The following is a 26,249-nucleotide window of genomic DNA, read 5'->3' as shown; positions in this document are numbered from 1 at the left end:
CCTAAAGCCATCAATAGAAATTCAAAATGATTATATCAAAAGTGTAAGGATTATAATCCTAAAATAGGCATTAAAGTTACCTGTTGTTTCTGTCAAGCTATTCATATGCTACAGTCAGCCAATATAGAGGTTGAGTAGGGACTGAATGGTAAATGATCTTTGCAACTCCAGTTGTCAGAAAGGCATTATATCATAGCACAAGGGAGAGGCTCTCATTTTTATAGATGAATAAGTAGCATGGTAAGTTAAATAACTTTCCAAGATTGACCCATTAGAAAATCACGGAGCTGTGTCTAGAAGCAGGCTTACTTCAAGTTCACTGGTTCTCTGCTACTCTGTACTAGGTGCTACCAACAGACTAGCATGACATTTTTTTGTCCGTTTTCATTTTGGGAAATAGGTATAGTTTTAGGGAAGATTCTTTAGGTTGGAATATTTATGCAATAGTGCTGTGAATTTTTTTTAACCTCATTCAAACATGGTTATGATATTAAAAGTATCTGAAGGTAAATTATTTTATGAATTATCCTTCTCTAACACTATAGGTTTCAAGGATATGGGCAGAATTTGGGGGGTTCTTTTTCTGTTTTACATCTTTTCCTGGGTCACTTTTGCATATTTTGGATTAAAAAATTGTTGGAAATGAATAATACCTTTTAATAACATTGTAGATTATAAAAATAGTACATATTAGAAGAGATTTCTTTAAGATGTGACTATTTTATATGTAAATGTTCTTTTTCAACAGATAACATTCTTTTTTTTTTTTTTTTTTTTTTTGTGGTACGTGGGCCTCTCCCTGTTGTGGCCTCTCTCGTTGCGGAGCACAGGCTCCGGACGTGCAGGCTCAGCGGCCATGGCTCACGGGCCCAGCCGCTCCGCGGCATGTGGGATCTTCTCGGACCGGGGCACGAACCTGTGTCCCCTGCATCGGCAAGCGGACTCTCAACCACAGCGCCACCAGGGAAGCCCATCAACAGATAACATTCTTAATTAGAAGTTGATTAAATTTTTTGTTAGCTTGAGAGTAGTGGCAGTGCATTCTCATCTCTGAGAGGAAAATGCACAGGCTAAAAACTTTACCCCCATATTATTTTTGACACTACAATAAATTGTGTACATGATCTGTGAAAAGTATGTGTATATGACATGACATAAGGTTATAATGCAAGTTTTCATGTTCACTTGGAATACTTATGTTTTAGTAAATCAGGTCTGTTTTTGTGGGTTGTTTTTCAGAGAACATATTTTCAATATCATAGGAGCATTTGATATCCCACGCCTTGTGTACAATTCAGAAAGAAAAAAATTTCTTCCGTAAGTATGCCATCTATTGATGTTAAGCTAATTTTAAATGTATATTTTTTTGGAAGGTATATAGTCTCTTGTTTCATTTTTGACCTACCTTTGTGTATTATGATAGTCATAAATAGGCATTCCTTTTTTCCTAGTTTATTAATGACCAACCACCCTGCACCAAATTTATTTGGGACAGCAAGAGATAAAGCAGAGCTGTTTCGTGAACGATACACAATTTTGCACCAGGTAAGTTGGAGGGGGAAAAAGAGACTGTTTCAGCTTAGGTAAGACTCAGAGATAATTAAAGGATGGACTTTTGTACTTTAACAATCATGATGATGATAAAAATAGTAGCTAACATTTTAAAAATGCTTTTGATAGGCCAGGCATTGTTTATCACTTTACAGACATTACCTCATTTGATTATCATAACATCAATGTATGTATAAATGCTGTTATTCCCATTTTACAGATGGGGAAAACTGAGACCTGGAGAAGTTTAGTCACTAGCCCAGAGGTTACATCTAGTAAGTAGGGACAGGATTTGTATCCAGTCAGTCTGACTCTGGAGCCCAACCTTTGCCTCCTGTACTATACTACTTTCAAGCAACTTATAGTCTGTGAAGTTAAAGACATCTGCATAGATAAAATATGAAGTAGAATTTTATACATGCTATGGAAGAAATATAATACAAAGAGAATGCTTTCTATAGAAAAATCAGAGAAGCCTTCAAGGAAATGATGGCATTTGACATGGGCCTTGATTGCTCTGATCTTGTGGAAATGGGGAGAAGGTGGTGAACAGTGTGAACAAAGACAGAGCAAAAGGAAAAAGTGGACTCCATGCAGGAAATGATGAGCAATCAGCCTTCTTCTTATTACAAGCCTTGGAGAGGAAGGCTTGTGAAGAGGAGTAGCATAGGATAAGTTTGGAAAGTCAAGTGGCAACTAAATCATGCGATTGCCTTGGATGCCACTCTTCGGAGTTGGACTCTGTTCTCTTGGTACAAGGAGCCTTAAAATACCAGAGCAACTCACTTACAGCAGTTCCCTGAGGACTTCCTCTCTCAGCTGATTTTGGGATGAATTAGAGTATGAGAGAAGACTTATACAGGAGTCTGTGGTATTAGTCCTGGATTAAATGATAGTCTGAATGAAGGAAGGTAAGGGGAGCAGAAAGAGGGGACAGTCCTGGCAGTGGAAGCCGTAGTTCATGGTGACTGATTGGACATGAAAGAGAAGGGAGAGAGTGAAGACTGAAAGATGATTAAGGTTTTGAGCCTGAGAGAGTGGACAGGTAGAATAATGGTAATATATTAACAAATAGGAAAAAGAGAATGGGGAAGATGATGGCAGGTTCTGTTTCAAACATTTGAGTTAAGGTTGCCAGTAGGATATCAGGTGAGATGTACATCTGGAGCTAAAGAAAGAGATCTGGGTAGAGAGAGATTTAGGAGGCATCTGACTAGAGTAATAGATGGGACTGCAGAGATGAGCCCCTGAGAGATGATGGAAAAGGGAATGATAGAGTTTGGGGGCTAGGCCAGGGTGGTGTTATATAGCAGAAGCACAGGGAGGTTTCAATGAGGAGAGGGTGGTCAGCAGGAATAAGCACTGAACAAAGGTTGAGGAGAATGAGCCCTGAGGATGTCTATTCTCTTCTGCCTCCATCGCCTACATAATGTTGCCAGGTTAATCTTCCAGAAGTTTAGCACTGATCACGCCATGATTTTGCTCACAAGTCTTTCAAGGAAGTTTACCACCTACTGGATTAAATACAGATCTTCTGGGACTTTCCTGGTGGTCCAGTGGCTAAGACTCCACGCTCCCAATGCAGGGGGCCTGGGTTTGAACCCTGGTCAGGGAACTAGATCCCACATGCTGCAACTAAGAGTTCACATGCCACAACTAAAAGATCCCACATGCCACAACTAAAGATCCTGCATGCCACAACTAAGACCCAGAGCAGCCAAATAAATAAATCTTTTTTAAAAATACAAATCTTCCTGTCACACGTTTTTGGCCTAATCTGTACTTTTCCCTCTGAAAAGTAGAGGAGCCAAAACTGAAACATGGAAATATTGTGTCTGTTTCTTCCACTTCTTCTGTGACTTTGCTTATACTATTCACTCTCTTGATGCTCTTCCCTCTTATCTCTGCCCTTGAAACCCTCCTAATTCTGGAAGGGCCTTCTCATATTCCTCCTCTTTTCTGAAGCCCTTCCTGATCTGCAGTTGGATACAGTCTCTTCCTGCTTTCTAAATTTTTTAGTTAATTAATTAAATTAATTAATTATTTATTTTGGTTGCATCGGGTCTTAGTTGCAGCACACGGGATCTTCATTGCGGCATGTGGACTTCTTAGTTGCGGCATGCATGTGGGATCTAGTTCCCCAACCAGTGATCGAACCCGGGCCCCCCTGCATTGGGAGCGTGGAGTTTTACCCACTGGACCACCAGGGAAGTCCTCTTCCTGCTTTCAACCCACTGACTACTCAGTGGGTCTCCTACGACACTTAACTAGAGTTGGCTCTGCCTTGCATGGGGTGTGTGTCCCTGTTGTCAGACTGCACACTCCTTGTTTATTTCCTCTGCCACCTTTGGTGTAGTGCTTTTCACAGAGAAGATGCTCAGTAAATACCACTTTCTTTTTAAAAATTATGTGTTACAATTACTGAGCCTGCGCGTCTGGAGCCTGTGCTCCGCAACAAGAGAGGCCGCGATAGTGAGAGGCCCGCGCACTGCGATGAAGAGTGGCCCCCACTTGCCACAACTAGAGAAAGCCCTCGCACAGAAACGAAGACCCAACACAGCCATAAATAAAAATAAAAAATAAAAAAAATAAAAAAAATAAAAATTATGTGTTAAAGCCTATGATATTATTTGGGGGTATCACTAAACCCTCCCGAGCCTCATTAAAAGGGTTGAATTTTAGTCCATGCATATTTTTATTGCAATTATCTTCCTGAAAGCAAATCTGATTTTATCATCCTACTTCAAAATTGTTGTTTTCCATTGTCTATAAGACAGACTCCTTGGTTTGGCATACAAAATCTGTATTGTTGGGACGCTTTTATTAGAGCTTACAAAAACTCAAACTGGCTAAAACAGAAAGAGGAACTTCTTGGCTTGTGGAGAAGTCTGGAGGTCCAGCTGTGTCAAGCATGGCTGGATCAAGGTGCTCACACAATGTCATGAGGCATCTACCTCTTTCCATCTCCCAGCCATTTTAAAAAATTGATCTTACTTTCAAACAAGTTCTCCCTATTAGGTGACCGAGATGGCCACTCATTAGTAGCCTTGGAAACTTGTAGAGAGTTCTTCTTTTCCAATAGTTCTAGCAGCTGTCTCCTATTGGCCAGGCTTTAGGCACTTGCTCAACCCTGAAACAATCATTGGCCAAGGGGATGGAGTACTTTGATTTGCTAGGCCTTGGTGGTCTGTCTGGAGGGAGAAGGGCACCAACCCTACCTAAACTATGTGGACCACAGTGGGGGAGGGACGTTTTCCCAAATAGAGGTTCCAACCCATCTCTTGCATTGTCGCACGTGCTGCCTTGTGCACTACATGATCCACCTGTACTAAGCTTCACATCACTTCCTGAATACTCCTTTACTCTTTGTAAAAAAAATTATTTATTTATGGTTATGTTGGGTCTTCGTTTCTGTGCGAGGGCTTTCTTTAGTTGTGGCAAGCGGGGGCCACTCTTCATCGCGGTGCGCGGGCCTCTCACTATTGTGGCCTCTCTTGTTGCAGAGCACAGGCTCCAGACGCGCAGGCTCAGTAATTGTGGCTCATGGGCCCAGTTGCTCCGCGGCATGTGGGATCTTCCCTAGACCCGGGCTCGAACCGGTGTCCCCTGCATTGGCAGGCAGATTCTCAACCACTGCGCCACCAGAGAAGCCCCTCCTTTACTCTTTTTTTTTTTGCGGTACGCGGGCCTCTCACTGTTGTGGCCTCTCCCGTTGCGGAGCACAGGCTCCGGACGCGCACGGGCCCAGCCGCTCCATGGCATGTGGGATCTTCCCAGACCGGGGCACGAACCCGTGTCCCCTGCATCGGCAGGTGGACTCCCAACCACTGCGCCACCAGGGAAGCCCCCTCCTTTACTCTTAATAACTCTTTCTTGTGACACATCCCTTCCTCTGCCCGAAATGTCTTGTCTCAGCCTCCTTTTGTTTCTTACTAGCAAAGTCTTTTTTATCATTTAGGATCTCGTTAAATGGCCCCTTCTGCTCAGGGTCCTTTGTTGTATTGTGACCTGTTGACACTTCTTTCTCACTGACCCCTGTACTCTGAGGTTGACACCTTGGTTTGTTGTCTTCATATCCTCAGCCCAGAGTGCACTACTGCCAGGTACATGATAGACCTTTTTTAAAAAAAAGTCTTAAAATGATTTTTTAAACAAATTACATTCCTAGATATTTGTACATTAAACTATGTAGATTTTCAAATTTGTTGAGAATAAATAATAGTAACGTTAGTTTAAGGACAGTGCTTTGTCAGGGCACTATTTTAATGAATCTTAGTTTTAAATGTTTGCCTCAGTAATTCATATGAATCTTTCTTTTTTCTAGAGGACCCACAGACATGAATTATTTACTCCTCCAGTGATAGGTTCTCACCCTGATGAAAGCGGAAGCAAATTCCAGGTTAGGACGTTATCCTAGTTATTTAGGGGGTATATGTATACAAGTTTAATGTTTATTGCTTAATTCTAATTTATTGAATTTTAAATGAAAATTAACGACTGATAACAGTTTAATTAGCTAACTGACCTGTGCATGCCCACTGTTGGTAAAGTCCATGTCCTGTGTGCTGGGTCTCTGGCCACCAAGACAGAACCCTAGTCCTCCTGGTCCATTTGCTGGATGATACACTGGCTTTCTGACCAACCCTCAACACTACCCTTCCTACCCTCACTCATACTCTGAAATCCTGCTCCTTGCCCAGTCCAGCCCTCTAGTGACCCCCATACACTTGTTTAGCTGAGACATGTTATATAGTTGGAATGAAAATTTTACTGAAGGCACTAAGGAAACCACATTTATAGAATGCATGAGAGAGCACAGACAGGCCACAGGGTTGTCTGGGGAGAGGAAGAATGTTTTCTGCTGTGTGTGCTCTTTCCACTGTAATACTTCAGAAAGTGGTTACCAAACAGCACCATCACTTTTGTTCCAGCAACACACCTGGTCACTGTCAGTGCATCTGTGGCTTTTTTCCCCCTCCAGCACACAGAGCCCTGCTGGGGGATAGTCCTTAGCTCCTTCTGGCTAGGACCCACCATTTCTGTGGTGTTCCAAATAGCTTTTGAAGAGGCCCAGCCTCTGCTAAGGTTCTTTCAGTCCTCTACCATGTTAGATCCAAATTCATGGTGATGAGCAGTCTGATAGATACTAAAACGATAATACTAGATAACGCTTAAATTAATGTTTGATGGCAGCACCATAAGGAGAAAACATTTATAGAGTTTGATAGTTTCTGCTTTTAACTTTTGTTGGAGAAAAAAATTGTATTAAGTTTTGGAAATTGACCTTATTTATATTTCTCTACAAAGGACTGTCTATGTGTTTTCTTGAATATATTAGGTTTCCTATGGCAACTCAGATACCCACAACCCAGAAGCATTATTTCACCTCTCCTCTTTGCCAAAGTAACTTTAGGGCTTAGCTAAATAATTTATTGTTCTTGTTATCTTGCCAAGCTGTTTAATTCTGTATCCCTGCTGGTATATTATCTATTTAAACCACCATCTATAGTCCCTCTATGGCATTCTCCCTTTGCAAACTGCAAATATGGTGTCCTCATGAATACTTTGTTACAGCTTTTACTTCTGTGTTGCTTTAATTGATTGATTGCAAATTGCAATATTTTTCCCAGTCTGTAAGTTGTCTTTTTATTCTCTTAACAGTGTTTTTGAAGTACGTAAGTTCTTAATTTTGTTAAAGTCCAACTTATCAATTTTTCTTTTATGGCTCATATTTTTGGTATTGTTTCTAAGAAATCTTTACCTAAGCAAGTTTTTAGAATACATGTCTTACATATCTTTTCTTCAGATTTATCCCTAAGTATTTCATTTTTAAAAACTGTTTAAAATGAACATTGTATTCCTGTGTTGCTTGAGGTTCACGTTTTTAAAGAGGAACTTCAATATCAAATGTTAACAGTGATTATTATGGGATGATGTGATCATGTCCTTTAAGTTGTCTGGTAAATTGTTGTATATATACTATAGATATCTCTACCCATTAAAAAGAATGAAGTGTATCTATATATAGTTAAATGGAACAATGTTTAAGATATATTAAACTTAAAAAGTTAAGTTGAAGAATAATACAAATAATATGATTTCATCTTTGCAATAAAACAAACTGTATGGCTATGTGTTTATAAATTATATATGTGTGTATTAACATATACTTAGGATTATATGTATAGAAAAGGGTCAGAAAGGATTTTTTAAAATAATGCCCCAATTATTACTACCTTTAACTTTCTTATAAAAAATAAGGATCAGATTGAGAATGTAAATAATGACAGCCTTTCAAAATACTAAATAAAAGTAGAATATAACTTTTTAAATAGCCCACTAATTTTCAGGTACTGAAGAGGTACTGACCAAATAAAATAAATAAAATTTATATTCTTTTTTTACATTTTAAAGATAAATATACTTATTATTCAAAATAATATGGTATGAAACTTCAGTCATTGGTTAGGGCCTGTGTTGTATGGTGTTTCTTTAGGCACAATTCTTCCAAGCCATCATCAGTTAATATTTTAGCTTTTTGTAGGATAAAATTATATTTTCTAAATTTTATTTGATTTTCTACTGTAAAATAGTTGTAAATACTAAAATGTGCACTCAAAATTTACTTACTTGTAAAAAGATTAGTTTCTTAAAAGAACATATTTTCAGTCCTTAAGAATTTTTTGTTTTCTTTAGCTTAAGACAGTAGAAACCCTATTGGGCAGTACAGCCAAGATCAGAGATGTGATTATTCTTGGAATGATAACCCAGTTAAAAGAGGTAAGTTGAACTTGATAAGCATCCAACTTTTATTTTCAGCCTTCAGATTAATGAAATGTCAGTTGCATATAGGATTTTTACAGAGAGCATGGGAGCGTATTCTTCATTGAAAGTGGCTACCTCAGTCACCAAGTAACCTTGCCTTTTGCATTTGGTTTCCTGAGTAGACATCAGGAAGGAGTGTCTTATACAGGCCACCAGTTTGCATAGCCTGAAATTAGTCCCCCAGTGACCTCTGGTTGAACAGAGAGTACTGGGTTTCTAAACAATCAAAGCAGCAGACCATATCCTGCTCCCTGGGAGTTGTTGTTGGCTCTCTGAGGCCCCTCGTACGGCAGCCAGCGAGTATCCCTCCTGTCATCTCTTGGTTGGCAGTGGTCATTGTCTAGGTACCTATGAGGACTCCGAGTCTCAATTAATTGATTAGTTTGTGGTCACCAGACTAGTAAATGGAAAAGCCTAGACTAGGAATTACTGATTTTTTAAAAATCCACTGTACTGTCTACTATATTCTGTTGTCAAAATTGTCAGTATTTTAATTCTTTTGTCATAGTATTCATTTTTACATAAATGTGGACATACTTCTTTTAATTTTTTTTAGGGAAAATTTTTTCTGGAAGATCCTACAGGAACAGTACAACTGGATCTTAGTAAAGCTATATCCTTCACTTATATTTTTTTAAATCTGTGTTACATGAGTTGGGGAAATTGATCATATATCATTCTCACATTTACCTATTTGGGTTCTTAGTGTAACTTCCATACGGTGGTGTAGGAATCTGGAGACATAATCCTAACCAGAGACAAAAAACCTGTAATTCCCCCTTATTTGGAGAATCCAGACAAATCACTGAGGAAGTTTATAACATGCTAAGAATGGTCTATACTGTCAATATTACATCTTAGAATCAGATATGGGGATACTTAAACCTAAAGTTTTTTAAGCTATGATCTATTCAGAGTTTTAAATGTGAAGTCTTTGAATTTATTATTTGGAAGTCCTGTTGAGCCCAAAATGTATGTTGACTTTATCACCATCTCAAGCATAGAAGTAGAATTATTTTCCTCAATTATTGTGTACCAGTTCCATAGCGGTTTATACACAGAGTCATGCTTTGTCTTAGCAGAGGGTAAGTCAGTATACTTTTTTCCCTCTCCCCATCATCATTCTACCATAAAACCCTTTCTACATTGGTTAAAATATGTTAACATGATGTAACTCGGGACAACACTGATTATGAGAGCATACTTTTGACAACATAAATAACTCTCAGACTCATGGGAGAGGGGTTCCTTTCTGGGGTGATGAAAATATTCTGAAATTAGTGGTGATGGCTGTACAACTTGTGAATATACTAAAAACCACTGAAGTATACACTTTTAAAGGGTTGTATGATATATGAATTATATCTCAATCAAGTTGAAAAAACAGATTGTACATAGAGTCACAAAATGAGACATTTTAAAATCTGTGTACCTTGTCTGTCTGTACTCTAACATGTATTGTGAAATAAAAAAAGAGAAAAGTTTTATTTCTAAATCTGTTAGTATTTCATGAATTTTTTGTTTTAAAGAACTGAGACTGTCTGGAATTCCCTGGCGGTCCCGTGGTTAGGACTTGGCTCTTTCACTGCCATAGACCGGGTTCAATCCTTGGTCAGGGAACTAAGATCCCACAAGCTGCATGGTGTGGCCAAAAAAAAAAAAAAAAAAAAAAAAACTGAGACAGTCTCTGAACCTGAAGCTGTTTTGTAGCGCAGTGGGACTGATAAATTCTGTTGTTAGTCGACAGGGGATGAGATGATAGCCTAGCGTTACTGCTTTGTGTTCCATAGTTTTGTCCTTTCAAACAAGAAGGAGAATTGGACAAACGGAAGTGATTTGTTACTTATCTTTTTTCAGGTTGGTTTGAAGATCAGGTGTTTCATGTCAATGCCTTTGGATTTCCACCCACTGAACCCTCTAGTACTACTAGGTATAAAAATGTTTGACTTAAACTCTATAGGAATTTTATAATACTGGCAGTAATGAATGTAAGATAGTATATCATATCTCAGTTATTACAAGTCCTCAGGCTTTGTGTCAGAAGGCGAAGAGCAACGGAAAATGAGAGTTAAAGACTGGGCTTTATATGAAACTGAAAACTTCTGGTTGACTTCAGATTGGTTGCAATAGCATCTCTGTACTTTGGCTTTAATGGAAAGACTTCCAGTCTTTCGGTCTTATTTATCTATAGGATTGATGAGAAGTTCAACTGAGATAAGAGATAGGAAAACACTTAGAAGAATATAATTCCCATGTTAATAGAAAGTTCTTATTTTTGTATTTTACTGAGTGAAAGTTACAAGAGGCAGATTATATAGTTCTTTAATATATGCAAAATCATTATAATATTAGAGTGGTTCCAAAAGGGCCTTCTCTGAGAGGAGTGAGTTCCCTGTCACTCAAGGTATTTGAGCAGAGGCTGAATAGAAGTTGAAGCTGTTGGCCTGTGGGTTGAATATAGGCTATAGAAATTTCTTTTTTCCCCTTTGAGGTGTTAAAACACATTTTGAATTAGTTTGCAATATTTAAAAATTAGGAGATTTCTCATAATGGTCTAGATTTCTGAGTTCTCTTGAACAATCAGATCTAGCCATACTTTGTACCTGAATTCTCACCTGGAACATCTATACTGCAGTGATTGCCCACTTTGGGCAGGGTATGTGTGTGCTCCCTCACTCACACCTAGTCAGCCTCAACTGGCTGCTGCTTTGATATTTAGTATTACCTTCCTGGAGCCTGTAAGCATCTGGGGGAATTAAATCTTGAGATTCCATGACAATGGTGATGATTTCAAGAAGAAGTATGAGGATTAGGATTTTAGGTCCAGTATGCCTGTATAAATCAGGTGCCAAGGCCACATTTGCTGGCTGGCAGTCACTGGCAGGCAGCTTTTGCTGTTCATCTTCTCTTCCTGTTGAAGTACATAATCTGGGGGAAAATGCTGCTCACGCCACAGAGAATACAAGCCCTCATCAAGCCAGCTCACTTTTAAGTGAATGTTTTTAGTGCTAGTTTGTGGCTAGGTTTAGATCATTGTAGGGTTTTTTTGGACTATATTTAAGGCATAATTGCTGTTGTTTTGGTGTTTTAGTTTCATACAAGCCTCAGAATTACTACGTCTGAATGAGACGAGTAATTGAGGAAGCTGGCCATGAGTATTACCATTCGTTTCAGTTTAGCCAAAATGTCTCAAATAATCTTCCATTTAAATTGTCTCATTTTCTCTAAATTAAACTGTTTTGTGTGTGTTTAGTACACCAATGGACTGGTATGAGGTGTCATAAAGTATGTTAAAGTAAAATAATCATTTTATTCCAGTTAGGATTATAAATTACTTTTCTCTTAAAATACCTCCAAAGTAAAATTCAGAGGGCTGTATGCTGGTGGCAGTCAGTGAATTCAACAATAGATATTTTATTGAGTTCTTTCTATGTGTAAAATGCTGTTTTAAGGGTAAATGAGGGGCTCCCCTGGTGGCGCAGTGGTTAAGAATCCGCCTGCTAATGCAGGTGACACGGGTTAGAGCCCTGATCCGGGAAGATCCCACATGCTGTGGAGCAACTAAGCCCCTGTGCCACAACTACTGAGCCTGCGCTCTAGAGCCCACGAGCCACAACTACCGAAGCCCGTGTGTCACAACTACTGAGCCTGCGCTCTAGAGCCCACGTGCCACAACTACTGAAGCCTGTGCGCCTAGAGCCTGTGCTCAACAAGAGAAGCCACCGCAATGAGAAGCCCTCACTCCACAACGAAGAGTAGCCCCCGCTCGCCACAAGTAGAGAAAGCCTGCGCACAGCAACGGAACACCCAACGCAGCCAAAAAATAAATAAATAAATACAATCTATAAAAAAAAAAAAAGGATAAATGAATACAAATATGTCTACAACGTGGTCCCATCTCAAAAGGATCTGAACTGACCTAATGCCTTCCCACCATTGCCTAGTCTACCATATAATTTTTTTAGGTACAGATTTGCTGGGATTTCATTTCCATGCTGCTCTCTTTCACTGGTACAGAGCATGTGACTTGTGTTTTCTGAGCTCAACGTGTTGTTAGAGTTCCTAGAATTCGTAGAATATTTCTTGGGAAAATAGGCCTTCCTCTTGCTCCTGTCTTTGCACATTATACAGTAAGTCCCCTACATAAGAATGAGTTCCATTCTGAGAGCACGTTCGTAAGTCCAAATTGTTTGTAAGTCCAACTTGTTTGTAAGTCCAACAGAGTTAGCCTAGGTACCCAACTAACACAATCGGCTATATAGTACTGTACTGTAATTGGTTTATAATATTTTTCACACAAATAATACATAAAAAACAAAAAAAAAATAAAGAAAACGTTCTTAATCTTACAGTACAGTACTTTGAAAAGTACAGTAGTACAGTACAACAGCTGGCATACAGGGGCACGTTTACATCTTTGAAAGTTTGCAACTTGAAGGTTCATATGTAGGGGACTTCCTGTATTCCATGTACCAAGGATGGAAGGTGTTAGTGAGGCTTTTCTAAGCTTTAATTTCTCAAGAATCAGCTTAATAGGTATTTCTGTCTGTGATGCTCTGGTTTATGTTTGGGTATATAATTGAAATCATCATACAATTATTTCATACAATTTCACCTTATTTCATTCCTCTGATAACTGCAAGATTGTAACCTAACACTGGCACCTGCTATTGGGATGGCCTCGGGAGAGAACTTAACACTTCTGAACCTGAACCTCGCTTTCTCTTTTGTAAAATAAAGAAAATAGAATCTACCAACATGAGGGGTTTTTTTGTTTTTGTTTTTGTTTTTAGGATTTAATATTACAATCTATCTGATATGTACATATTTTCCTTAGGAGCAAGGGTTCAGTATTCCCTAATGCAGTGTTTGCAGTGACTTTATAGGATATAATTACAGCAACTTAAAAAGATATATATATATATATATATATATATATATATATATATATATACACACACACACACACATTACATAGAGAGTTTCTTTTTATGAATGAATACATAGGTCTATATCTATTCCCTTTTTTTGGACACTAAAAATGGATACATGCTGTACACTGCTTTGCAACCTGCTTCATTTAATATGCAGTCAACATTTTCCATTACCATGAAATACTTTTTAAATTACATGATTTGTTATATTCAGCAGTGTATTTTGAGCACATACTATATTGCCAGGCTCTGTGCTAGGTGTTGGATTGGGGAGATAGACATTAAACTGTCACCCAAATAATTCGCTGATTACAAATTTGATAAGTTCTACAAAAGAGAAGTGCAGGGTCCTACAAGTGTGTGTAATGGGGAAATCTAACTTCTCTTGGGATCCTCAGGGGAGGCTTCTCTGGGGGTAGTACATTTAAGCTGGGAACTGTAGGATGGCAGCCAGTGAAGGGTGGGTGGCAAAGCAGTAGAGGCTGAGAGTCCAGAAGATCACCCCAATTTCCTACTGACCCTTTTTTGCAAGCTTTAGTGTTCCTTCCAGATTTTCCAATTCTGGAATGTACGTTAGTCTTTGTAGACATCCTTAATTTCTTAGAACAGATTTCTAGAAGTGGAATTGCTTGGTCAAATGGCTAGCACTTTTTCTGAGACTTTTATTACTTATTCAAATTGAGTATCTATTTCTCCTACTTTCAACTACATAGGAAATTGTGATTTATTTTAATATTTGCTGTAGTAAGTTTTAAAAGGTACAGGTATACTATATCTGTACTTTGTTTACTGCTTCCATATTGCTTCCTTTCTAATTTTAGAACACTTAAATAAACTTGTTTATTACTTTTTTTTTTTTTTTGCGGTACGCGGGCCTCTCACTGTTGTGGCCTCTCCCGTTGCGGAGCACGGGCTCCGGACGCGCAGGCTCAGCGGCCATAGGCTCACGGGCCCAGCCGCACCGCGGCATGTGGGATCCTCCCAGACTGGGGCACGAACCCGTGTCCCCTGCATCGGCAGGCGGACTCTCAACCACTGCGCCACCAGGGAAGCCCCAAATAATACATTTTCATGGTCCAATTTACATGATGAGACAATTACCTCATTAGATAGACAGAAGCTAAATTTGTAGAATATCAGAAATCTCCAACAGAATATAGGATAGAAGGTAATAATTGTGTTATAATTACCTAGGGCATACTATGGAAATGTTAATTTTTTTGGAGGACCTTCTAATACATCTGTGAAGACTTCTGCAAAACTAAAACAACTAGAGGATGAGAATAAAGATGCCATGTTTGTGTTTATATCTGATGTTTGGTTGGACCAAGTAGAAGTATTAGAAAAACTTCACACCATGTTTTCTGGTAGGTGTCATTTTTTCTATTCTTTTTTGAACTCTAATGATAATTCATGTCTTAAAACTAAATTCTTAAAAAAATGTATCTTTTTGAGTAGTCTAGTTTTTAAAAGACATTGATTCAGTGGTGAAATATTTTAAGTGAATTCATCTTAAAGACTTACATTTTTACATTTGAAAAATAACTCTGTTGTGTGTCTGTCTGTCTGTGTATTCATGATAAATGAGAATTAGTCCTAAGAATAGTACAAGAGTGGAGGACAGCTTAGGCTTTGGAATTTGACAGAACTGGGTTTAAGCTGCAGCCTAATACCTTGGGCAGGTTACTTAATCTCTCTCTCAGTTTACAGGGATGTTGTGAGGATTAATCAAGCCATTGCAGGGCCTGGCACAAAATAAGTGCTCAATAAATGGGCACTATTATTACTATTTTTTATAATAATGTTATTAAATAAGGTATTATTTTTAAAACAGTACGGTTTCATTATTTAAAAACTCATGGTTAAAAGATTTTAATATGATTTCTACACTCCATATGTTCATTTCTTCTTTTATTTTTAGGTTATTCACCAGCACCTCCAACCTGCTTTATTCTGTGTGGCAATTTTTCATCTGTACCATATGGAAAAAATCAGGTTCAAGCTTTGAAAGGTATTGAGGATCTGTTTAATAAGTGTTTCTACATTTACATAAACTAAATTGATAAGAAATAATCTATAATATTTTAATTTCATTCAAAATATGTAGAGTTGTAGCTAATAAAATAAAATTTGATTTATGTATATCATATGCAAGTTAAATTCAATATCCCTTTAAAATTTTAGATTCCCTAAAGACTTTGGCAGATATAATATGTGAATACCCCAATATTCACCAAAGGTAATGATTTCTATTGCTATATTTTTTATTTAAAGTGTTATTTAAGAAACACAAAAAATGAATCCTAAGTTAAGAAATGGATGGAAGAAAAAGTTGAGAAAATTAGTACAGTTAAGAGATAAAATTAACCTTCTATCATGATAATGTATGTTACACTCTAGTAGAGATTTATAATGAAAAGTATTAAAAGGAAGAGTGATAATTTCCACCATATTCCAAATTTCTTGGTGACATTACCCTAAGGGTCTAGAGCTACACTCTTCAATATGATAGTCACTGCCCACGTGCATCTCTCTTTTTTTTTTTTTGTCTCTTTAAATTTAAATTATTTAAGGGAATTCCCTGGCAGTCCAGTGGTTAGGACTCGGTGCTTTCACTGCAGGCGAGTGGGGGTGTGGTGTGGTGACCGGGTTCCATCCCTGGTCGGGGAACTAAAACAATCCCATAAGCTGCAGGGCGTGGCCAAAAATAAAAAAATAAAATAAATAAAAATAAAATTCAGTCACTCTGGCCACAGTTCAAGCACTCAATAATTGGACAGTACAGGTCTAGAACATTTCTGTCATTGCAAAAAGATCTATTGGACAGTATTGGTCTGGAGCCTTTTAGTAGTTCATTTATTAAAATGCATGAAATTTAATTTTTTAAAATTTGTAATTTAATTAAAGGCAATAATTTGGTTTTGGACTATGGGATAGTGGTGCAATATTTTTAGAATGAATTATGTTGAATTTTGCTACAGTAGTCGATTTGTGTTTGTACCTGGTCCAGAGGATCCTGGATTTGGTTCCATCTTACCAAGGTAAGTTTTATTCAGATATTTGCAACAGTAAAGAAAATTCTATAAAATTTAAAAATGTATACTATATCTCATAAATTGTTTTTATAGGCCACCATTTGCTGAAAGCATCACTAATGAATTCAGACAAAGAGTACCATTTTCAGTTTTTACTACTAATCCTTGCAGGTAAATATTAGTATTTTTGTGTTGCGGTTTTTTCCTTTCATTTAACAATTAACCTATTTCTTGGGAATTCCCTGGTGGTCCAGTGGTTAGGACTCTGCGCTTCCACAGCAGGGGGCGTGGGTTCGATCCCTGGTTGGGGAACTAAGATCCCGCATGCCATGGGAGGCGTGGCCAAAAAAAAAACAAAAACAAAAAGTGGGGAAAAAATTAACCTGTTTCTTAAAATTTGTCTCTGAGTTTTGATTGTTATGGGATAAAAATGAAAAGAAAATTTCTTTCTATTTTAGGTTTCTCAAAACTTTAAAAATGTTTTAACTAGGGCCTCCCTGGTGGCGCAAGTGGTTGGGAGTCCGCCTGCCGATGCAGGGGGTGCGGGTTCGTGCCCCGGTCTGGGGGGATCCCGTGTGCCGCGGAGCGGCTGGGCCCGTGGGCCGTGGCCGCTGGGCCTGCGCGTCCGGAGCCTGTGCTCCGCAACGGGGGAGGCCACAGCAGTGAGAGGCCCGCATACCGCAAAAAGGAAAAAAAAAAAAAAAAAAAAAATGTTTTAACTATATTTAAATAATTCACTAACACTGAATTTAGAAGCTTAAATAATGGATGGAGATTTAAAAATAGATATTCCAATTACACATCCTTTAAGAAAAGTTACAATGGAAGACTGAAAGGATTACACATTTACTGTATGTGCTACTCACTGTGACCATAGGCTCTTACTGAGGGAATGCCCTCAGTCGTTGTTTCTCCTCTCTTTTCTACCTACATTCACTCCTTCAGTGACCTTTCCAGTCCAAGGGCTTTAATTACCCTCTGTATATTGACAGCTGCCACATTGATATCTTTGATAGCTCAAACCTTCTACCAGATTCCACACTTACATATCTGGTTGCGTACTCATCATCTCCCCTTGGAGGTCTAATAGACAACTTCAGATTGAACTTCTGATCTTCTTCCCTCATCAGTCCCCAACCCTGTTCCATAGCTTTCCTCATCGTAGTTCCTGACGCCTTTATCCTTCCAGTCGTTCAGACCAACCTTTGGGATTCTTCCTCACATGTAAGCTTTTAGGAAGTCCTTCAAAAATTTGAAGAAGGACTTCAAAATATATCCAGAATCTGGCCACCTCTCTATACCTCCCCCTCTACAACCCTCTACCATCTTCTTTAGCCTTGATCACTGTAATAGCCTCCTCATTGTTCTCTAGCTTCTACCCCTGCTCCTCTGTAGTCTGTCCTTAACGATGTCAGAGTGATCCTTTAAACGGTAAGGCATGTCACATCCACCCTACTGATTCAGAAAGATGGGCCCCTCATGTTATTCCGTAACAGCCCATATCTTTTGCAATGGTAGTCATGGCCTGCATGATCTGGCCTCCAGTTTCCTCCGTGATTTCCTCTCCGACTTTCTTCTCCTCATTTATTCCAGCCACTCCAGCTCCTTTTGTTCTTCAAATGTGCCAGGCATGTTTCATCTTAGGGCCTCTGCTCTGCCTGTTCCCTCTGCCTGCAGTGTTCTTCCTCTGCATGTGTGCTTGACTCTCTCACCTCCTTCAAGTCTGTGCTCAGATCAAACTTCGTTATGAGCCCTACCTGTTCCAATACTCCTATTTACTACTCCAGCCTTCTAGACCTTCCCTTCCCCTAAATGATTCCTGTTAGCCTTTTCCTTTTTGCCATGCACTTAATCATCTTCCAACATGCTGTGTAATTATTGTATCTGTTGTTTATTCTCATTCCTAGAATAGTGCCAGACACATATTAAGAGCTCAATAAATTACTGTCAAATGAATGGGTGAATAGATTCTGGTTGCATTTCTTCCCATTGGTGAACAATGGGAAGTGGGAATGGCTTTGTACTATAAAACATCTTGCCTTTAAAGTTACCTCATATTTCGTTCTAAGGAAGTCACATTCAACTACTGTTTTTATTTCAGAATTCAGTATTGTACACAAGAAATTATTGTCTTTCGTGAAGACTTAGTGAATAAAATGTGCAGAAACTGTGTCCGTTTTCCCAGTAGCAATTTGGATATTCCTAATCATGTAAGTTGTGTCTTCTTTATTAAGGTATCTTAATTACATGTGGCTTTATATAAAATTTTGTTAAGCCACTTAATCACTTGCCCTTTTGTTGTTTTTATTTATAGTTCAAAATAATTTCAGCACACTTTTGTCAGTAAGGAAATTTTTGTTCCTAAATCAGTGTTTCTCAATTTTCTTACTGACGTATCCCCTAATGGGCAGAAGAAAGCCCCGAAGTAGCAGGAAATTTCTTTGGAGGTTCCTGTTTTGCCTTTAGAACTCATAAATCTTACATTGTACTTCAATATATATATATTTGTTTAAATAAAATGTTTATGTTTATCATGTTTATTAAGTATTTCCTATGATTTGCCCACATCAGGAGGATGTGTAGTGTTTATCTTGTAGCTTCAAGATTCCCAGTTGTCAATCACTGGTTACATGTACCCTCATTTGGAAGTATGGAAGTAGATCATACAGAGCATTTTTAGTATGTATTTTATAACATTTAAAGTGTATGTAGGCTAAGTATATATTCTTGGCATTACTCAAGCTGTGGAATTATTTTTAGATGAACAGAATTAGTAAATGAGTTTATTATACAGCTAAAAATACAACTGCTCCAAAATGACTATTTGGGGGAGTAGCTTTTATGGTGTTGAATGAAAACTCATAAATTTCTCCTAAAATACAGGATAGTTGATTTCATTTTATATCAGTTTTCCCAAGGTTTTGTAATTCAGTTTTCCCAGCTGTTTCTCAAATTTTCTAAGTCACTTTGGTAATTACTATTTAATTTGAAATTCTTTGTTGCTCTTTTAGCTTTTGCAAATGCACTGAAGTTTGTTTTGTGTCATTCTTTTGTAGTTTGTAAAGACTATCTTATCCCAAGGACACCTGACTCCTCTCCCTCTTTATGTCTGCCCGGTGTATTGGGCGTATGACTATGCTCTGAGAGTGTACCCTGTGCCTGACCTACTTGTCATCGCAGACAAATACGATCCTTTTACTTTGACCAATACTGAATGCCTCTGCATAAACCCTGTAAGAACGTAGTTAACATTATGTAGTCATAATTTGTCAAGATTAGAGTGTTACTTCTTTAAATTTAAAATATATGTTTAATCAATTACTGTTGGAGTAAAAATATACTATAAATGAAACACTGAATTAATTTGGTTTAAACAGAAAGTTCTTAAACTTTCAAAAGAGTATGTGACTATAAAGTAACGTGACTTTTCTTAAAAAAGAAAAAAAATGCACCAAAGCTTATAAATCCAGATGAATATTTTCCCCTTCAAAGTAACTTGCCTTGGGATTCCTTGGGATTCCTTTCTGGAAATTACTTTCAGAGCATGTATTCTGTTCCCTTTAAACATGTTAATGGTACTTGTCCTTTGAGGGGGATTTTTTGTTGTTGTTATTGTTGTTGTTGGAAATTGTCCAAGTCCCAAAAATCTAAGACTGATAAATGTGGAAATTCCTACTGGGACACAGTTTAATATTTCATTTTTATGCAGAACCTTGAAATTGCTTCAGAGTCTACGAGTTGCTTCTGAATTTCTATAAAAGTATGATTGACTTTTTGAACTTGGGGACTAAATGCTGCATAATGTTGCTTTTTATGTCAAATATCTTCACTAGTGATTTTTTTTTTTTTTTTTTTTTTTTGCGGTACGCGGGCGTCTCACTGTTGTGGTCTCTCCTGTTGTGGATCACAGGCTCCGGACGCGCAGGCTCAGTGGCCATGGCTCACAGGCCCAGCTGCTCCGCGGCATGTGGGATCCTCCCGGACTGGGGCACGAACCCGTGTCCCCTGCATCGGCAGGCGGACTCTCAACCACTGTGCCACCAGGGAAGCCCTTCACTAGTGATTTTTAATCTGTATGTTTCCTTGATTTTTGTGAATTTTAAACTTTAGTACTTTTTTATTTCATCTAGGTCATTTCTAGAAACATCATCCCTTACTGCTTTTCTCACACACACATTTATTTTGTCTGGCTTCTGCAACCACAGAACTATTGACATTTTGGACCAGATAATTCTTTGTTCTGGGGCACCATCCTGTGCATTGCAGGGTGTTTAGCAGCATCCCTGACCTCCATCCACTAGATGCCTGTAGCAGCCCCCAGTTTTAACTATTGAAAATGTCCTCAGATACTTGCCAAATGTCTCCTAGTTGGGAACTACTGCTCTAAGGATGAGCACAGTCAGCTGATTTGGTTTCATTGTTTGAAATTTGTGGCCCTAATTTTTGTAGAATCTTTATTCACATTTCAATATTCTTGTCACAATGAGGCTATTTCCTTATTTAAATGGAACTCTTTGGGCATTCTCATAGTTAACGCTCTATTTGAAACCACTTTATTTCTGAATTTTTCCACTTTTTCATACTGTAAATGAGTAAACAACCAGTTCCTACACCATCATTATATCTTTTTAACCTTTTGGGCAAGCCCAAAACTTGGTTTTGACATTGCTTCATCCTTTCTTGATACTTATTCCCATTAATGAATGCCTGCAATGGGCCAGACATTGAGCTAGTGCCAGGGTCACAAAGACTGAAAAGACAGAGTCTGCTCAATAACTTTAGAGTTTAGTAATGGACAGACAATTGTATGTGCGACTACTGCTCAGTTGTTTAGGGGGCACAATGGCAGGGCATCAAACCCAGATTTTTACTGGGGAGAGGGGCAGGAAAGACTTCTCGAACATGATGTTTGAGTGTCTTATATGCTTATTTAGCATCACCCAGTACTGTTTATTTCTTATACTAAGTAGAACCCCTCCTAAGCATTTCTAGTCACATTTGTTAGCATTAACTGTTCTAGTCAACTTGACTTTTTGCTTCAAGTGGAGGTATTTTATAGTAATATTTTTTCTCTATAAAGAGCATATAAAACTTTGTCTCATTACTTTATAGTCACATCTTGTAACTTTATTTTTAATTTAGGAGCAAGGAGTTTGATTTTAAAAATAGGGATTCTTTTTTAAAAGTTGAGTATTCACTTATGGGCATTTTTCTCTCCAAAGGGCTCTTTTCCAAGAAGTGGATTTTCATTCAAAGTTTTTTATCCTTCCAGTAAGACAGTAGAAGATAGGTAAGTGTGCCCTCAGAAACAGCAAGAAACAGCTGTCTCTTGGTGTAATATTGCTAAAATTCAGATGTTCTGTAGGTGTGCTGAAGTTTTTAAAAGTCTACAGTAGCTCATTGGAAATGTTCTAGGCTGAACTTACTGTGTTCATGCTGGGAGACACAGAATTGTATGTACTTGATGGCACATTTGTATGAAATAGACCAAGAACTGTTTTCTGAGGGAAATCTCAAGCTGGCTGTGGAGGTGGGCTAGTTCTTTTACAGGCAGACTCCTGATGATGTTATTATTCCAAGAGGTAAGCCTTGCCGTCCACATGGTTGGTTCTCAAAACCTAGGTAATCTGCCTTAAATTGGCAGCAAAGAATTGTAGGGGAGCTGGGTTGAGTGTGATGATGGTGAGGGGTTGGAGTTAGGGGGAGGTCTTGGGGAAAAAAGAATAATCACTTGGTGGGTAGTGGTTTTCAGAGGGTGTCCTGTAGACCACGTGCATCAGAATCCTCTGGGGTCCTTGTTAAAAATGTTAAGTTCCGGGATCCCACCCCAAACGTATCAAATGTCTCTCTCCAGTTGTAGGGCCCAGAAATCTGCATTTTAACGGTTTCCCTTAGATTCAGGCATCCTAACATGTGATTTCTTGGTTAATTATATTTTGTTTCCCACCTCCAGTTAAGAACAGTAACCAAATACCTCCAGGTTCTCAGAGAATATAATCTTGAACACCCAACCCAATTGTCTTTTTTTTATTTTGTAATTAACATCTTTATTTAAATAAAAACACAAGTACATGATAAAAATTTCAAATAATGCTTAAAAGTATAAAATTGAAAGGAAAAAGTAGCTCCGTTTCCTAACCCTGAAACCATGATTAACAGCTTCTTACATATATTTCTTGAAAAAAAATTTCTGCATTATTTTTGCTGCTCAGTATTCATGGAGGATTAAAGTCCGTTCACTTTGGGATATTCTAAATTTTATTCTTGGATTCACTCATTTGATGTGTACTTGAATCTTACTGTATTCCAGGCACTGCTTAGTTTTTGGAATATAACCAGACAGATACTCTTATAAACGTCACTGAGGGGCTTCCCTGGTGGCGCAGTGGTTGAGAGTCTGCCTGTCGATGCAGGGGACATGGGTTCGTGCCCTGGTCCGGGAAGATCCCACATGCCGCCGAGCGGCTGGGCCCGTAAGCCATGGCTGCTGAGCCTGCGCGTCCGGAACCTGTGCTCCGCAATGGGAGAGGCCACAACAGTGAGAGGCTCGCGTAGCACACACACAAAAAAAAGTCATTGATATTCTAGCCTCTATTCCATAAGCTGAACATGTGTTTGACTTCACCTAGCCCACAATGAATCCTTAAACAAATTTGTTTTTGACTTGGAATGCCTTTAGGTAAAGGCAACGCTCTTACCTGTCTCAACCACTTGCTGTTGTTGACAGTGATTTTGTGACCCCAGGATTAGGTCACCTCTGGAGCATATTTTGTCCACCTTTTTAAAATTTTTTCTTGGCCACATCATTCAGCTTGTGGGATCTTAGTTCCCCAACGAGGGATTGAACCCAGGCCCTCGGCAGTGAAAGTGCAGAGTCCTAACCACTGGACCACCAGGGAATTCCCTATTTTGTCCGTCTTTACATTGACTTTTACTGAACTGAGATTTGGTATAAATTCACAGACATATAAAACTTCTTCTGCTATGAAAACCAATAGTGGGCACTTTCAACAGATCTCAGGACAAGAGAAATCGGTGTCTGTCCCAAGCAACTGTTTATTTTCATCTTGGGGAGACTGTAAATCTACTAATAGACTCCCTTTGTGTTAGCTGCCAGGAAGCACGGCCAAACATGCAGCCCACCTCTACAGCAGCAGAGGAATTACTAGTATAAATGTTGGCTGTGGCTCTGGCTTCCTCTTCTTTTCTGATCTGTATTTTTCTCTTACCTGAATTTCCTGATTTCCTTACTTTTATCTTTTTATTATATTTATCTTGGCAAACCAATTAATATTCTTTTTTTAATGAGTTGGGAGATAAGCAAATAAACCACAATAGGAAATTAACCGATTTATTATGATAGCACAAGACACTTGTTACATTTCTTGTAATGCTCCCTGATTGCCATGCAGAATTGTTAATCTAAGTACAGTGCTTAGAATCTAAGCACTGTATACAGACTTCTATGAAAGTTCTAACACACTGTTTTAGTCACTTATGTGCCTGTCCCTCTTAAAAGTTTCTAGAACAGTCCTTGACTTGCAGTTGACATTCACTGTTGAGTTGAAATAGTTGGTCCCTTTATCATCTGTGGAGTCAGATGCTGAAAACCCTTGACATAATTTCCAAACTATAATTTATTTTTTTTATTTTTATTTTTTTTGCGGTACGCGGGCCTCTCACTGTTGTAGCCTCTCCCGTTGCGGAGCACAGGCTCCGGACGCGCAGGCCCAGCGGCCATGGCTCACAGGCCCAGCCGCTCCGCGGCATGTGGGATCCTCCCGGACGGGGACACAAACCCGTGTCCCCTGCATCGGCAGGAGGACTCTCTACCACTGCGCCAGCAGGGAAGCCCCAAACTATAATTTAGTAGTGATAATTTGAGGAGTTTTTTCAGTGCTGGATCAAACAAGTTGATGTGACTTTTTTGGTTTTTTCTTTTTTGAGAGAGAAAAAGTTTTCATGATATAGTGAAATAATTTGGTTTTACTGCTACTTAGTTTCTCCTAAAAAGAATTTTTTTCTTAGAATATTTGTGAAATCATATTGTAGAGTTAACCACAGAACTGTAGCCAAAGTAGATAAGGTGTAACCCTGTTTCAACATGTGCTCTCAAATACAGTTGTTTTATTTCAAAACACAATGTTGGTGATGTAGGGGAAAAACACCCATTCTCACACAGAGTTGGTCAGAATAAAAAGTGGTAAAAACTTTTTTCTTAAGACCTCAACTGCATATATCAGCAATTCCATTTCTAGGAATTTATCCTACAGGTATACTTGGTTTATGCATAACATTGGGTACAGCTGTTTTTACTGTAGTTTTTATAAAATTGCAAAACAAATAACTTAAATGTGTATCTATTTAAAAGTTATTCAGAACTTTTCTAATTTATATTAAATTTCAAAGCCATAGAGGAAGGGATTAGTTAAAAATTATAAATATGTGTTTATTACTAATTGAAAAAAAGGGGTAGAATAGTGTTCATTGTATTCTACCACTTGTGTGTTTTTAAAGCATTTACCCCACACACATGCTTGTATATGATTAGACAATCTTTATAAGATATACTGTTGCTTCTGAGAGCAGAAATAGAGGGTGAGACAGACTTATTTTTCACTGTGTCCCCTTTTAAATTTGGAACAATATGCATGTATTGACCTATTTTTAAAATTAACTAAAACTAAATATTAGGAAATGTACAATAACTTAGGTTTCCAAAATGTTTAATTTTATGAATATTTTCTTTTTTCAGCAAACTCCAAGGGTTTTGAGATTCTTAAAGACCATCTGAAGAAATAGAATTCATCAATTTTCTGCTTAATTTTATATTTTATGTAATTTTGATATTGTTACAATAAAATTATGGTAAACTTTAGGATGTTCTGCTTAAATTTCTATTTTATGAAATATTAAAGTAAACACGATGGGGACTTCCCTGGTGGTCCAGTGGTTAAGACTCCGTGCTGCAGGGGGCCCGGGTTCAATCCCTGGTCAGGGAACTAGATCCCGCACGCGGCAACTAAACGCACACCGCCATGGAGATCCTGCACGCGGTAACGAAGATCCCACATGCGGCAACTAATACCCGGCACAGCCAAATAAATAAGTAAATATTTTTTAAAATAAATAAAATAAAATAAACATGATGGTATACTTTACAGAGTTTTATAGGAAAAATATTTTCTGCATAATCTGTTAGGAAAAATATGAAAATGTGTAAAAATATATAATCCAAGTATACATTTGTGTTTAAAAATGTAAGTTTCATTATTTCTGTACTAGTTACACGCTAATGTTCACCATAAGAGTCTTAATAGTATATTCAAGAATTGCAAATTGTTTAAATTTCAAGTCACAGAATCTATTCTAATGATAGTGAAAATCTTTGTTTCAGGATATTACTATGATATTCATTACATAATTACCTTTTGGCACTGAAAATTTAAAAACACGCTGTCCCCATAGTTTTTACATTTGAAAGGAATAATATTCACTTTGAAGCAGACTTTTGCTATTTTGGGTATAATAACTCAACACCATGCCCTTATCTATTAGTTTATGGGGCAGGGTGGGACTATGGTGATGGCCCAGAAATGAATCTGAATGACAGGAAGTTGTTAAACGTACAAAGAGTATTTCAAATGTAGGAATAATCTTAATATTACAGAAAGCCTGGAATGGAAGATATTTCTTTCAAAGCTTTTTGGGGAAGAGATACTGATAAAAAAATTAAAATGACACTGAAAGAAAATTCCTCAAGAAATTTAATCTGAATGTTGTGATAAGTGAATTCTGGTTAAGGATGAAGTGGCAATTTGAGATGTGGTTTAAGGGTGTAAAATTTCAGAGTATTAGAAGAGGTCTGATGTTAGAGGAGCAAGACTGGCTTTAATTTCAAGAA

General features: G+C 38.0%; 1 protein-coding gene across 1 annotated transcript in view; it reads left to right on the top strand.

Annotated features, from left to right (window-relative positions):
- POLE2 (DNA polymerase epsilon 2, accessory subunit) overlaps window positions 1–25,219 on the top strand; it is a 31,000-nt gene extending 5,781 nt beyond the window's left edge. Inside the window, exons 4-19 of the mRNA XM_082616738.1 lie at window positions 1,240–1,317; window positions 1,452–1,545; window positions 5,876–5,950; window positions 8,248–8,331; window positions 8,933–8,989; window positions 9,413–9,461; window positions 10,234–10,306; window positions 14,505–14,677; window positions 15,232–15,321; window positions 15,495–15,549; window positions 16,292–16,351; window positions 16,439–16,516; window positions 18,447–18,555; window positions 19,402–19,578; window positions 21,568–21,635; window positions 25,101–25,219. Coding sequence (XP_082472864.1) covers window positions 1,240–1,317; window positions 1,452–1,545; window positions 5,876–5,950; window positions 8,248–8,331; window positions 8,933–8,989; window positions 9,413–9,461; window positions 10,234–10,306; window positions 14,505–14,677; window positions 15,232–15,321; window positions 15,495–15,549; window positions 16,292–16,351; window positions 16,439–16,516; window positions 18,447–18,555; window positions 19,402–19,578; window positions 21,568–21,635; window positions 25,101–25,119 — 1,339 coding nt within the window. The 3' untranslated portion in view covers window positions 25,120–25,219. The remainder of the gene's footprint in view (window positions 1–1,239; window positions 1,318–1,451; window positions 1,546–5,875; window positions 5,951–8,247; window positions 8,332–8,932; window positions 8,990–9,412; window positions 9,462–10,233; window positions 10,307–14,504; window positions 14,678–15,231; window positions 15,322–15,494; window positions 15,550–16,291; window positions 16,352–16,438; window positions 16,517–18,446; window positions 18,556–19,401; window positions 19,579–21,567; window positions 21,636–25,100) is intronic.
- Window positions 25,220–26,249: the final 1,030 nt, after the last annotated feature.

The sequence above is a fragment of the Mesoplodon mirus genome, assembly GCF_964341445.2.
Source record: "Mesoplodon mirus genome assembly, chromosome: 4".
Classification (NCBI taxonomy): Eukaryota; Metazoa; Chordata; class Mammalia; order Artiodactyla; family Ziphiidae; genus Mesoplodon; species Mesoplodon mirus.
Note: the sequence above shows the minus strand (reverse complement) of the source record. Positions and strands in the feature narration are given on the sequence as shown.